General features: G+C 30.9%; 1 protein-coding gene across 2 annotated transcripts; it reads left to right on the forward strand.

The window, feature by feature from the left end:
* The first annotated feature begins 4,895 nt into the window (after window positions 1-4,895).
* On the forward strand, window positions 4,896-10,921 carry LOC105193317 (Golgi resident protein GCP60). Of its 2 annotated transcripts, none has more exons than XM_039452302.1 (4): window positions 4,896-6,005; window positions 7,753-8,880; window positions 10,013-10,072; window positions 10,181-10,921. In XM_039452302.1, the coding sequence occupies exons 1-4, from the start codon at window positions 5,913-5,915 to the stop codon at window positions 10,286-10,288; spliced, it is 1,389 nt and encodes a 462-aa protein (XP_039308236.1). In that variant the 5' UTR covers window positions 4,896-5,912; the 3' UTR covers window positions 10,289-10,921. The 2 variants fall into 2 exon arrangements, with proteins under 2 accessions (XP_039308236.1, XP_011156026.1); XM_011157724.3 differs by having other exon boundaries at window positions 4,988-6,005; window positions 7,769-8,880.
* The last annotated feature ends 1,441 nt before the right edge of the window (window positions 10,922-12,362 follow it).

A 12,362-nucleotide genomic window follows, 5' to 3' on the forward strand; every position in this document is an offset into this window, starting at 1 on the left:
AAGAGAATATATATTGCTCTTTAAAATAATCTCTTTTTTATATCTTTAACGTTTTGTATATTTCGTATCACATCTCAGTTTTAACTAGTGCTAGCCACAATAGCTAGTGCTGACTTCACTACACTTATATACTATAGTTGTCGAGATAATACCTACAAAATATTTAATGAAGATTATGATACCTGGTCGAAGAATATGTAGCACTACGTATAGATCTGTTCTTTGTAGCTGCTACGTTTTACATTCTGCATTCTAAATAAGATGCAATCAAACGTCCAAGAAGAAAAAAGATGAAATATCTTATAGTTTTTAAATGTGATAAACCACCAATCATTTTACCGTATATATTTTAAGAACAATTTTGAGTTTAAAATTATCATGTTAAAATTTTTGCATAAAATTGAAGATGCAAAAAGGTATAAAGATTGTATTTAATAAATTTAATTAAAACTAAAGTTTTTAAATTTGTATTTTAAACATTAAAAAATTTTTTTCTTTAAATTTTTGTGATTTGGTAAATTTGAGATATAAAATAATATTATTTTCATTAATATTTTAACAAAAAAAAAGAAAAAATGAATTTTATGTTTAATTTGGTTTTGTTTTAGCAATAAAAAAGTAATGGAAATAGTAGCAAATCGTTACTTTTTAAGTAACGATAATGGTAACAAATTGCTTTTTAGAATTAATAACTGATAATGGTAACTAGTTTTTTGACTCGGTGAAGCTTGTTGCATAATAAAAAACACAGGCAGTAAATTTCAACCTATGGAAAATATAGTATCAATACACAATAAAACATTTGTATAAGAACGTGAAATAAGCAATAAAAATAAATTTTCAATGCGTTGAATTTCTATTTTTTGTTGCTTCTATATACATATGTACATACTTTTGTACATACCTAATGATTTGATTCACACCAGTGAATCGGTTTTATATATTTTCTTGTTCCCTACCGTGATAAAAATTTTTTTCACAAGAAAAGGTATGAAAGTATTGTCTTCCCGACGAGTTTTTAATATGTGTAGCACAGATCAAAATAAGGAACAAATATTTTGATCCGTACTACAATATATTAACATCTTTAGAAAATATTTGTACGATTTTGTATTTAAAAAAGTTAAAGTAAAATTATGTATCACTGTTATAACTACCCACACAGGACGGAATGTCATCAGAATATTGCAAAAATATTTCAAATGTTTTTTATATAGAATATCTCAGTTGAAATATTTCTTGTAAAGATTTTTTAAATAGGATATTTTATTTAAAATATTCTCTAAACATTCAGTTTTAAAATATTACATTTGCAATACTCTCTTAATATTCTGAAGACATTTCGCTTTAAATCTTTCCGAACGTTTCATATAAAATAGTCTGGCGATATTCTATTTGAAATGTTTCAGAATGTTACGAATTAAATATTTTAGAGATATTCTACTTTAAATATTACATTCGCAATATTCTTTTAATATTCTGGAGACATTTTGCTTTAAATCTTTCCGAATGTTTTATATAAAATAGTCTGGTGACATTCTATTTGAAATGTTTCAAAATGTTGCAAATTAAATATTTTAGAGACATTCTATTTTAAATATTGTATTTGCAATATTCTCTTAATATTCTGGAGACTTTTCATTTCAAATCTTTCCGAATGTTTCATGCGTCACCGCTAGGCAGCCACGCCGCGGGGATCTTCTCGTGAGTCGAATACGGCCACAGGCGTTATATCTAGGCGCCACTGCGACTGACTCACCAGCTCACACTTCAGTGAGAATCTTAATTAGGAGCTGCTTGTTGTAACCTCGAGACAAATACTCGCTCTTATTTTTTTCAAATGTAACATGTGTGTGGAGCGGTGTTCCATATAAAATTTTACATTTTTACAACATACCGTCAATATGCTGTTTAACACGGATAGCAAACCGATGGCAACAGTTGCCATCGTGTTACTGTCATACGTGTGTTTATTACCTTATTAAAAATTATAAAAGTCGTATAAGGTAAACCCCATTCCGTATACGTGATGCCTGTTTCAAAAAACACATTCAGAACTATATAAACATTTTTTCTAGTGTTCTAAAGTAAATTTGCGGCAGGCATGAAACATTCTACTGACATCATCAGAATATCTCTGAGATATTCACCAAAATATTTCAAATTTCAAATGTAATATTTTAGCGACATTCTGAAGACATTCTGTGCATATATTTTCAGAATATTACACAATATCTCCAGAATATTACCAAGTGCGAACATGAGACTTTCTGATGACGTCGTCAATATGTCTCTGAGATATTCACCAAAATATTTCAAATTTTAAATGTAACATTCTAGCGATATTCTAAAGATATTCTGTGCTGTGTGGGTAATTAGATAAGACAGTTAAAAAAAAAAAAAAAATTGACAGGAGACAAATGTTCCAAAATATATTTCTATATAAGCACTAATGTTAGACATTTTATATTAATATAATAATATTTATAATAATATTCTTGAAATATTGAATAATATGAATATTATGTGAAAAGTAAATAATATTATTTATATTAATATTTTAAATTATCGAGACTACTATAACTTTTGAATGTAAAAATTTAAATCAGTTTATGAATATTTTATGCATAATAATTCACATTAACATTTTATCAAAATAATATTGAAGGAACATTTTCATAATATTCCACGGATATTGAAAAATAATATACCCTGAATATTATATAATATAAAAACGGATATATCAATATAATATATATTCCCATAATATTAAATAAATAATATTAAAAATATTGAATAACATTCTTGAAATATTATTTTAATATTATTTCATTTTTTAATGATATACGTATAATATTCTAAAGGAATATTGTAGCACTTGTAGGTATAACATTAGTTGTATAAGCATACAATATTCCTAAAATATACGAATATTATTAAAAATTAAAATACAAGGGGTGTTCGATAAGTAATACAACACATTTTTTTTCACAGAGCAGAATGGTTTTATTCAGGATTCAAATACATTATATTGTCTCCCAATTCTTTGGCTATAAAACCCTATTTTTTGACTAATCTCCGTTCAATTCTGTGGCTTTACGCCACCTTAATGTGAGAGCCTGTATACCGCCATGGTACCACTCTACTGGTCTGTGTCTAAGCCAAGTTCTTACTGCATCAATAACTTCCTCTTTTGACTTCCATCTCTTTGGACTACTGACGGATGGACTCCACGAGAAGCACTGCAGCAATGATGGGGAAATTATTGATGTAGTAAGAACTTGGCTCAGACACAGACCAGTAGAGTGGTACCATGGCGGTATATAGGCTCTCACATTATGGTGGCGTAAAGCCATAGAATTGAATGAAGATTAGTCGAAAAATAGGGTTTTATGGCCAAAGAATTGGAGAACAATATAGTGTATTTGAATCCTGAATAAAATCACCCTGCACTGAGAAAAAAAATGTGTTGCATTACTTATCGAACGCCCCTCGTAATATTAAAATAATATTCTGAGAATATATTTTTATGGAAATATTGTTATATGTCCGCTTTATATAATATTCGTGGTTATTTTAACATCCATGAAATATTATAAAAATGTTCTACAAATATTATTTTTATTAACAAATTAATTTGAGTAATATTCGTAAAATTAATTTGAATATTATTCGTAAATTTTAAAATATTCGTAAAATATTTGTAAATTTTATAATTATGATTATACATTTAAAAGCTGCAATATTCCTGATAATTTAAAATATTGAAATAAATAATATCAATATTTACTTCTAAAATATAATATTATTCATATCTATAATATTCATATAATATTATGAGGAGTTGGTACATAATTACTTTTTATTAGAGGAGAAGAGAGTAATATGGCACCTATTTTTATTTTATTGAATAATTTTATTTATAATCAATATTTTACATTAAAACTGGAATGATTTATATATTCGTCAAGTGTTGTTTAACAGATTCTGAACTTAAAGTAAAATGAAATATTTATTACTTAGAACGTGATTTATAAAAATGTGATGCACTGCATAATCGGTAGAAAAAAAGTGATGATAATATGGCTAGCCAAAAATAATTTTTTAAAAATCGGTTTCTAGTTTAAAAAGCAGTATTTTATTTAAAAAATATATACTTTTAATTTTTCATCATTTAGAATTTTCCTGATTTAAAATTTTTCTGCGTTTAAAAACTTTATTAGAGATATCATGAGAAATATCATTTTATCCCTATTTAATATTAAACAACAAATAAAATAATGTCTCTAATGTTTTGGAGCATCGCCTTTTAGAGTAACAATCGATTTATCGAAGAAATATTCCGATATGAAAATTTCATTTAAAAAACTATATTAATAAATTCCCATGTTATTGTTTAACTTTGCATAACTCGAATATGTATAGCTGAATAAAAGTCAAATAACATAAAAACACTCGAGTGTACATATTCGTGTGATAATACTTTTAAATTTAAAAACAATGACGAAGTATATATAATTAAATTCTAAAATATGTCTTGAAAAAGTTTAGAAGTGTTCAAAAGTAAAAATGCCTTATAACAATTGTATTAGCGCCACTAAAAAATAGCGGACTACTAATTAAATAATTTCATAAACAATTATTGTTAGAATTCAGAGATAATGGGAGTAGCCATAATATCTACAGTAGCCATAATTAATGCCTTCGTCTTCTCTAATATTAAATAATATTTCAGGAATATTATATTTAATATTTAAATAATATTATGCACTTATAAAAAATTTAAGTGTTAAAATTGCTATTAATTTTGATTTGAGGTACATCTTTTATTGCAATTCTATTGACATCAATTGATGGCGAAAGAGGAAATGATAAATGCAAGCGATAAATTCATCTAATGTGTCACAGTTGTGAATATTTTTCAGGTCTTAATACACCAGGGAGAGTTTCTGTTCTTCCATGACTTTTCTATTTATTCCGATTTCGTATCGAACCGTGCGCGTTGCCAGGAAGATAAAACCGCGCCGAGACATCGAGGGGAACTCTAGATGTATATATATGTAAAGACGTAAATATTGCGTCTGCGGTGCGGTGTAGAAGGGAGAGGAGGGTGGAACCGGGTGCCGGGGCCAAGTGGCAACCGAGGGTCAGGTCAGGCGTACCGAGACGCACGTATATGTTGTATGTACGCGCCGTGGCCTCTCGTGAGCCTCGGTCGTCGTCGTGAGATATAACACAGGTGCATATCGCGTCAAGCTTTCGTCCGCGCTAGTCGTGTATTGTCGTGCATTGTCGTGTATTAGTGTTTCTTGGCATTCGTTCGTTTCGCGACAGATCAGTTGCCAAGTTGGGGGATTTCCTTCAAAATTTGGATTTTGCTATTTTCACGGGAGATTTTTTGGGAGGAAAATATAAAAAGACATATCGACAGTATTTTGTAAGGAATTGATTCATGATTAATTATATTTAATTGCAATTGATTATAACTTCTTTTATTATAAATACTTGTAACTTGACAACTGCCGACAACACCGAGTCACAGTCAGCTGCCAGGTACTTGCTGTGGCGGTTCGGCGTCGCGATCTCGTCCTCGTCGGCCTCGTCCCCGTCGTATCAACGCGCTTTTATCACGGGCGCGCGCGCGCGCCCCCACGGATCTTCGTCATGTCGCTCGCGAGATAATGCCGCGGCTGCTGCTTGACGTTGACGGTTGCGTTCGGACGCCGGAGTGCGAGAACGACGAGGTTAGGCGCGCACGATTTACATCAATCCCCGAACGACGTGTCAGACGTGAACCCAAATGGCGGCCGCTGCCGAGGAGGATGTGTCCACGCTTAGTGAGCGAGTTGCCGAGCTAAGCGTCTCCAGGACGGAGAACGACGAAAAGGACGCAGCGGGCAGGATCAACGGCAATGACGTGGATGTCACTGCGAAGAGCTGCGAGCCGCGACTCTGGGGCTTCGAGACGCGCGAGCTCTATAAGCTCGCTCTTAACTTTTACAAAGGTGAGCGCGATACCTTGACCACCTTGTCACGATGCGGCGCGAGGTCACATTTATTTAGATCGATTAAATCGCACTACTTCGTAAAAAAAAAATCCTTCACGTTCCTCCACGTAACTATTTGATAGATATGTGTTCATTCTTTTCAATTATCTTGATATTTACAATGAAAAAAGATAACAAATTTTATTTGACATATTATTTATTAATGATAACAACTGAAGTATAGTTATTTCTACTGTTTGTTTAATAGTAAATGATTTTTAATGTCATATATTGTAACTATCAGAATTGCTAAATCTAAAGAAATACGTAGTTATGAAACTAATTGTTTGGACATAGGATACTGAAAGTGTATTTTATGCTACAAATCCATCAAATATAATTTTTAAGGGAAAACTCGGTTGGAAGCGAAATCTCTCACCAGTGATGCTTTTTCCATTAAAAACATATACTTTAGTATTAAAAAGATTCATTATCTTGTTATCAAATCAAAAGATATATTTAAATGAAATGGTAACAAAGCACCGATTCTACTTTATCTCTGTTTTACTTAAGTCTGAAGATGTGTGTAAAAGATAGCAACATTATAATATTAAATAAATGGCAATCTTACACGCAGAAAAATGTCATTCTCCTGCTAAAGAAGCAATTACTCAATGTTTAGTTTTATTCTTTTAAGTAACAGTTATCTTTGCAAAGAATATTTTTTTAATAATAATCTTAAAATACACTTATCATTTACTTGAAACAAGTAACATTTACTTAAAATAAATTTTTGTGTGTACAAAAAAATATATAATTGAAATGTGTAAATATAACTAATTTCAAATTATTTTATTAGTTCATATTTATCATAACTTGTATCATAAGTTTATCATAAGCATAAAATTTATTTAAAATATATATTTTGAATTCTGACAATTTGTTATTTCAATCAAGAATATTAAGTTAAAACAAAAGTTCAATTTGTTTATTATTTTGACTTTGATACAGATTTATAATTATTGAGAGAGAGTATAAATTTTTTTCAATATATGATAATGAACGTTTCTAAAACTTGTGATGAATATATTTTAAAATAACTACTAAGAAATTAATTTTTGCTAAAGGTAATTGTTATTTAGGATAAGAAAAGAAAATTAAATAAATGCTTTTCTTAGCAGTAGAGTTAATATTTTTCTGTATATATACAGTAACGAAATTAATTGCCTGAATACACACACACACACACACATACACACACACACACACACATACACACACACACACACACAGGATATCAAAAGTTTATTTTACAAATCAAAAGCATACTTTTAATAACAATTCATTAATAAGGGTTTTCACATTTTCCAGTTTTCCATAAAAATAAAATATTCTAATATTGATGAATTTATAGCATAAAATAAATTCAAATTTTGTATTTAGACAATTAGTTTTGTGATTGTATTTATACAAATTGGTGAACATTGTCAGAATAGTTATGATAAAAAACAAACTTAGAATTTTATGTATAAGTTTTTGCTATATGCGTGCAATTGTTGATCGTCGACAATAATTTTTTCTCTTGAAAAATGAAATTATATGATTCACAACATAGAGGTGATACAACATATTTGAGACATAAAAAAATGTTAAAAAGTATGTATGTACATACTTTGATATTGTGATATATTTGAAATATATCAAGTAAATAAATCATATTTAAAATGTATTTGTTAATAAAAAGAAATTACAAAAAGTATCACAGGATTTAATTTGTTTAGAAAAAGAAGGCAAAGCTGTTCATCTTTCTTATGAGGATAAACTGAAACTGGTGGCGTTCACACAACAAGTAACGCATGGAAAATGCACAGCCGAAAATGCATCACCGTTAGGCGTCCTGGACATGATTGGGAGGGATAGGCGCTTGGCATGGCAAAATCTGGGAGATATATCAAAGGAGCAGGCAATGGAAGGCTTTATAGTATTGTTAGATAAACTATGTCCTTTATTCAGAACTGTAGTTGAGGCGCAAAAAAGAGATTTTGAAGAAAAACAACGGGTTAAGAGAGAAGAAGAGGCCAAAAAGTTAGAAGAGGAGAAGAAACTTAAAGAGCTAGAAGAGGAGAGAAAGAAACAAGAAGAGGAAAGATTGAAAGAGGAAACTCAGAGGAGACAGATTCAGGATGCTTTAAATCAGCAAACGTATTATCAGTTCAAGGTATACGCCGAACAACAGTATCCCGGCAATCCGGAACAGCAAGGCGTTTTAATCAGGCAGTTGCAGGAGCAGCATTATCATCAGTATATGCAGCAACTTCACCAGAACCAGTTAGTTATTGATGACCAAACCGAAGGAGAAGAGGAAGAAGAAAAGGAAAAGAAGATAAAGAAGAAGAATGTCCAGTTGGAGAACGCAATGAGCAAAGACGATGATGATGATGATGAAGACGACAATAATAAGGATGAATCAAACGAAAACGCGAATGACGAAGATTCGGATGATGTGGAAGACTGGCCGCCCATCACTCCAGCAGAAATGTGGACAAGAAAGGGCGTGGAGGAATTTAAGCAGACTATCAGAAAAGAAACTGGCGACGCAGTCATCAAGGTCGGTCATGGCGAGACTGTCACGGTGCGAGTGCCAACGCACGAGGACGGTACATGCTTGTTTTGGGAGTTTGCGACGGACGGTTACGATATTGGTTTCGGAGTTTATTTCGAATGGTCGAAACCAGAGACGAACCAGGTATCTGTGTATATAAGCGAATCCGAGGAAGACGAAGATGAAGAGGAGGAGTACGAGTCGCGGGAAGATCTGGAAAGTGGATCGGTGAATGGTAACGCCCGACCTGAACGTAGAACGACCACACCACCTATAAGCGTTATAGTACCTGTAAGTACTCGAATATTACAGGGTTTATTTGCAGATGAAATTGTATACAGGTATCCTTTTACTTATGAATTTTCAGGCTTATGAATATGCATGATTATAATAGTTTTGTTTTTTTATCACCTGATGTGGAAGTTGTATAATCTGTATTGTAAACTAAATTTTGATAAATATTAGTTAAATATTTTATTATTTACAAATATTGTACTATACTTTTTTGTTTCATCATTTTTTAAATTGAAATAAATAATGATTTTTAATAGTAAATAATTGTTTTTTTATGTATAATATTTTATTTATACAAGGTGAGGAAAAATACCGCGACTCTAAAATATCTCGAAAAATATAAGTTTTATAGAATATTTCAGACAAAAGTAGGGTTTGAAAAGATTTATTTACCAATCTTTTTATCAGTTTAATCATAAGTGAATCATCAATCTTGCATGCCTTTGTTGGCTGGACAATTGTTAATCTCGTCTTAGTTAGCTGAACAATTATCGATCTTGCCTTTGTTAATTGGACATTATAATATTTATTATTTCTTCTACCGTATATGGAAATAATTTCAATTTACTCGTTTGCAACGCAAGACCCAAATATGTTTCGTTGAGTCACTATTTTCAGTTTTTTTGCAGCCAACAGTAATTACTTAGCCAGATTTTAAAACTTCTTTATCTTCGTTCATGTTTCAACCATTGAAATTTGCTGTTGCAAATTCATATATTTGAAATAATCGTAGAAACATGATGCCGAGGAAACAAAAATAAAGAGTTAAAGAGCGCACCTAATACTACATTGTTATTTGAATTATGATCACTTTGACATACAAAATCTGAGAATTTAACCTTATTGTTAAGTAGAGAGTAGAGTTCTAAATAATCAGAGAAGCGTAAACGTTATCTTTATGATTCCCATATTAGGCATAGCTGTTCACTAGTAAACATAATTGCATGGTTATTTTGCCAAGAGGATCAACTGTAGGACTTATCTCTGTTTGATTGGTGGTCAACCAATCAGCAAGCAAGACCCAATTTGTGCTTTTCTGATTATTTAGGATTCTAGTAAAGGGTTACCTGTAATACTCGTTTAATTTGCACAAGTTTTGTTCTAATATATTTTGTATTTTATTTTAAAGATATATAGGAGAGACTCTCAAGAGGAGATTTACGCTGGAAGTCATCAATATCCGGGCGAGGTAAAAGCATAAGAACATTTTCTACAGCATATTATTTAATCGCACATATGTACGCATAAATGTTTCTCCAAGAACAATTATTTATTATCGTTACTATTCTGTTTGCAGGGAGTGTATCTTCTAAAGTTCGACAATTCGTACTCACTTTGGCGGAGTAAAACACTTTACTACCGAGTGTACTACACACGACAGGGTTTCACGAAGAATAATAATTAGTCTTTACGTTGCATATCGAGACGAGATGTATAATGAGTGTATGTTGTCTGTTGAGCACTAGCCTTGGCATAATCGTCTACTGATAACGCTAGTCCAACTGAATAAAGAGTCCTGTTTGTCCCTATTTGGTTCGCGTGGAAGCGATAAAACTGTTCACATACAAAGAAGATATATTTATTATGTAGTTAAATAAGAATGCGACATGTTCTATAAAGTGACAAAAGGTGTGTGCGCGCGAGAAGGAAACGGATTCTAAATTGTCCTCGAGAGGCAAGAACTCTCCGTGGCGTGCATTAATATATAAATTGGCGATTGACTCTTCTACATGCATAATATTGCGTACCTGCGGCAATTCTTGCGCACACTGTTTTTCGATGCAGATGATGCCCAATTTTCGAGCATTCGTATCGATGCGCAAATCTTTATATATACATGAACGATACTCTTCGTTTTAAAGTGAAGGACCGTGTATCGTGCACGTTGTATATCTATGTGATTGTATTATCTATGTGAATATTGGCTTGTGGAATGTTTTATGCGATTCGATGTTATACAGACTTCACTTAGCGTTCACTGTCATAGCTTTTATTAAAATTATCTTATTTTTCTTTAAATACAGCAGAATACAGTACACATTTCTTGTTTTATTCACGACAAAGCTCATTCCTTTACTTATATTTTTTGGTAATGTTTATTATTCTACGTAGCCATTTTATTTTTACAGCAATATCGTGCGATTTATATTATCCATGGCATTGATAATAGTAATAATAATAATGAGACTAGCATATTTTGTAACACATCCAACTACAGACGACTTACACTAACGGGTATGCGTGCGTGATTTCGCTCTTATTGTATTCTCATTTTATATCACGTGCTTAACTTCGACCTATAATGACATTTAAATAGAAGAGCACTTTTTTTGAGACGGCATAAGTTTTGTATCGTTAATTTATTCGAAGACAAAGACAGAGCGAAATCGATTCCGTTATGCGCGCCTTAAAAGTACACGTGGATTGTCCGCGAGAGATTAAATAAGCGCCGATTAAACGACGGAGTTACCCAGTGGCTTATAGCTCAATAGCTATACGTAACTACACGTACATACATAGTACATACATACTCGTGTAACAGCCTATGACAAGCATACCTTTAACGACGTGAACCAAATTTTGCTCCTTAAGCGTCAAATACGTTGCGCTTTACTAAAAAAAAATTCGGCTTCGTTGTACGAACATCTTTCGTAAGAAAGCTACTCGACAATTCTTTCTAGAGATGTGTGAACTATTCAAATACGAATTTGTATCTCTATGATTCAAATCCGAACTATTCGAAAATTTTGAACTTAAAAGATTCGAATATAAATCACATATGTTGACAATTTTATAAAATCATTTAAAATAACTGTATGATATAATCTATTTTTTTAAATAGAACTCTTTTATTATGTATATTAAAATTTAATAACAATAATTGCGTTGTTAATTAAAATTTATGTTTTAACAATTCGATTTGGGTAAAATTTTATTGATTTGATTTCAAACAAAGAAATAAAATTTGATTCAATTCGGCATCAAGAAACCGTAATTCATATATATTTTTATTTCTTTTTTATTCTTTCTATTTATTTTTCTACCCCATTTTGGTGAAATTTTTCTTAGAATTCTTTATAAAATTTTTTAGAATTTCTCTTCAACTTAAAGACATTTTATGATCCAATTTTAGATTTTGTGTTGTTAGGGTACATAAATTTTAGAATTTTAAAAAATTTCGGTATTTATTACTTTTTAGAAAACTCAAATTTTGTATACGAATTGGAACATTTTTCCGAAGAGTATTGAGAAAATTTACATTGTTAAATAATTTTTTATATAGAATTCTGCGAAACACTTTAAGATTTCTCATTTTATAATTTTCGAAAAAAATTTATAAGATTTCAAGAGCTTTAAGATACTTTTTCAAGAAAAAATCTTTATATAAATTTAAAACATGATAAATTCTTAAAAATATGGACCGTGGTTTTATCAGCTCCGATTAGCTTGATCGGCCGATTACATTTAACAATATCCAA

The sequence above is a fragment of the Solenopsis invicta genome, chromosome 8 (genome assembly GCF_016802725.1).
Source record: "Solenopsis invicta isolate M01_SB chromosome 8, UNIL_Sinv_3.0, whole genome shotgun sequence".
In the NCBI taxonomy this organism is placed as follows: domain Eukaryota; kingdom Metazoa; phylum Arthropoda; class Insecta; order Hymenoptera; family Formicidae; genus Solenopsis; species Solenopsis invicta.

What these genes read in the sequence shown, in the direction of transcription:
- LOC105193317 (XM_011157724.3), top strand. Translation starts at nt 5,801, where the DNA reads ATGGCGGCCGCTGCCGAGGAGGATGTGTCCACGCTTAGTGAGCGAGTT. An exon ending in CTATAAGCGTTATAGTACCT is followed by an intron (nt 8,881 to 10,012) that starts GTAAGTACTCGA and finishes TTTATTTTAAAG; the next exon opens with ATATATAGGAGAGACTCTCA. An exon ending in GTCATCAATATCCGGGCGAG is followed by an intron (nt 10,073 to 10,180) that starts GTAAAAGCATAA and finishes TTCTGTTTGCAG; the next exon opens with GGAGTGTATCTTCTAAAGTT.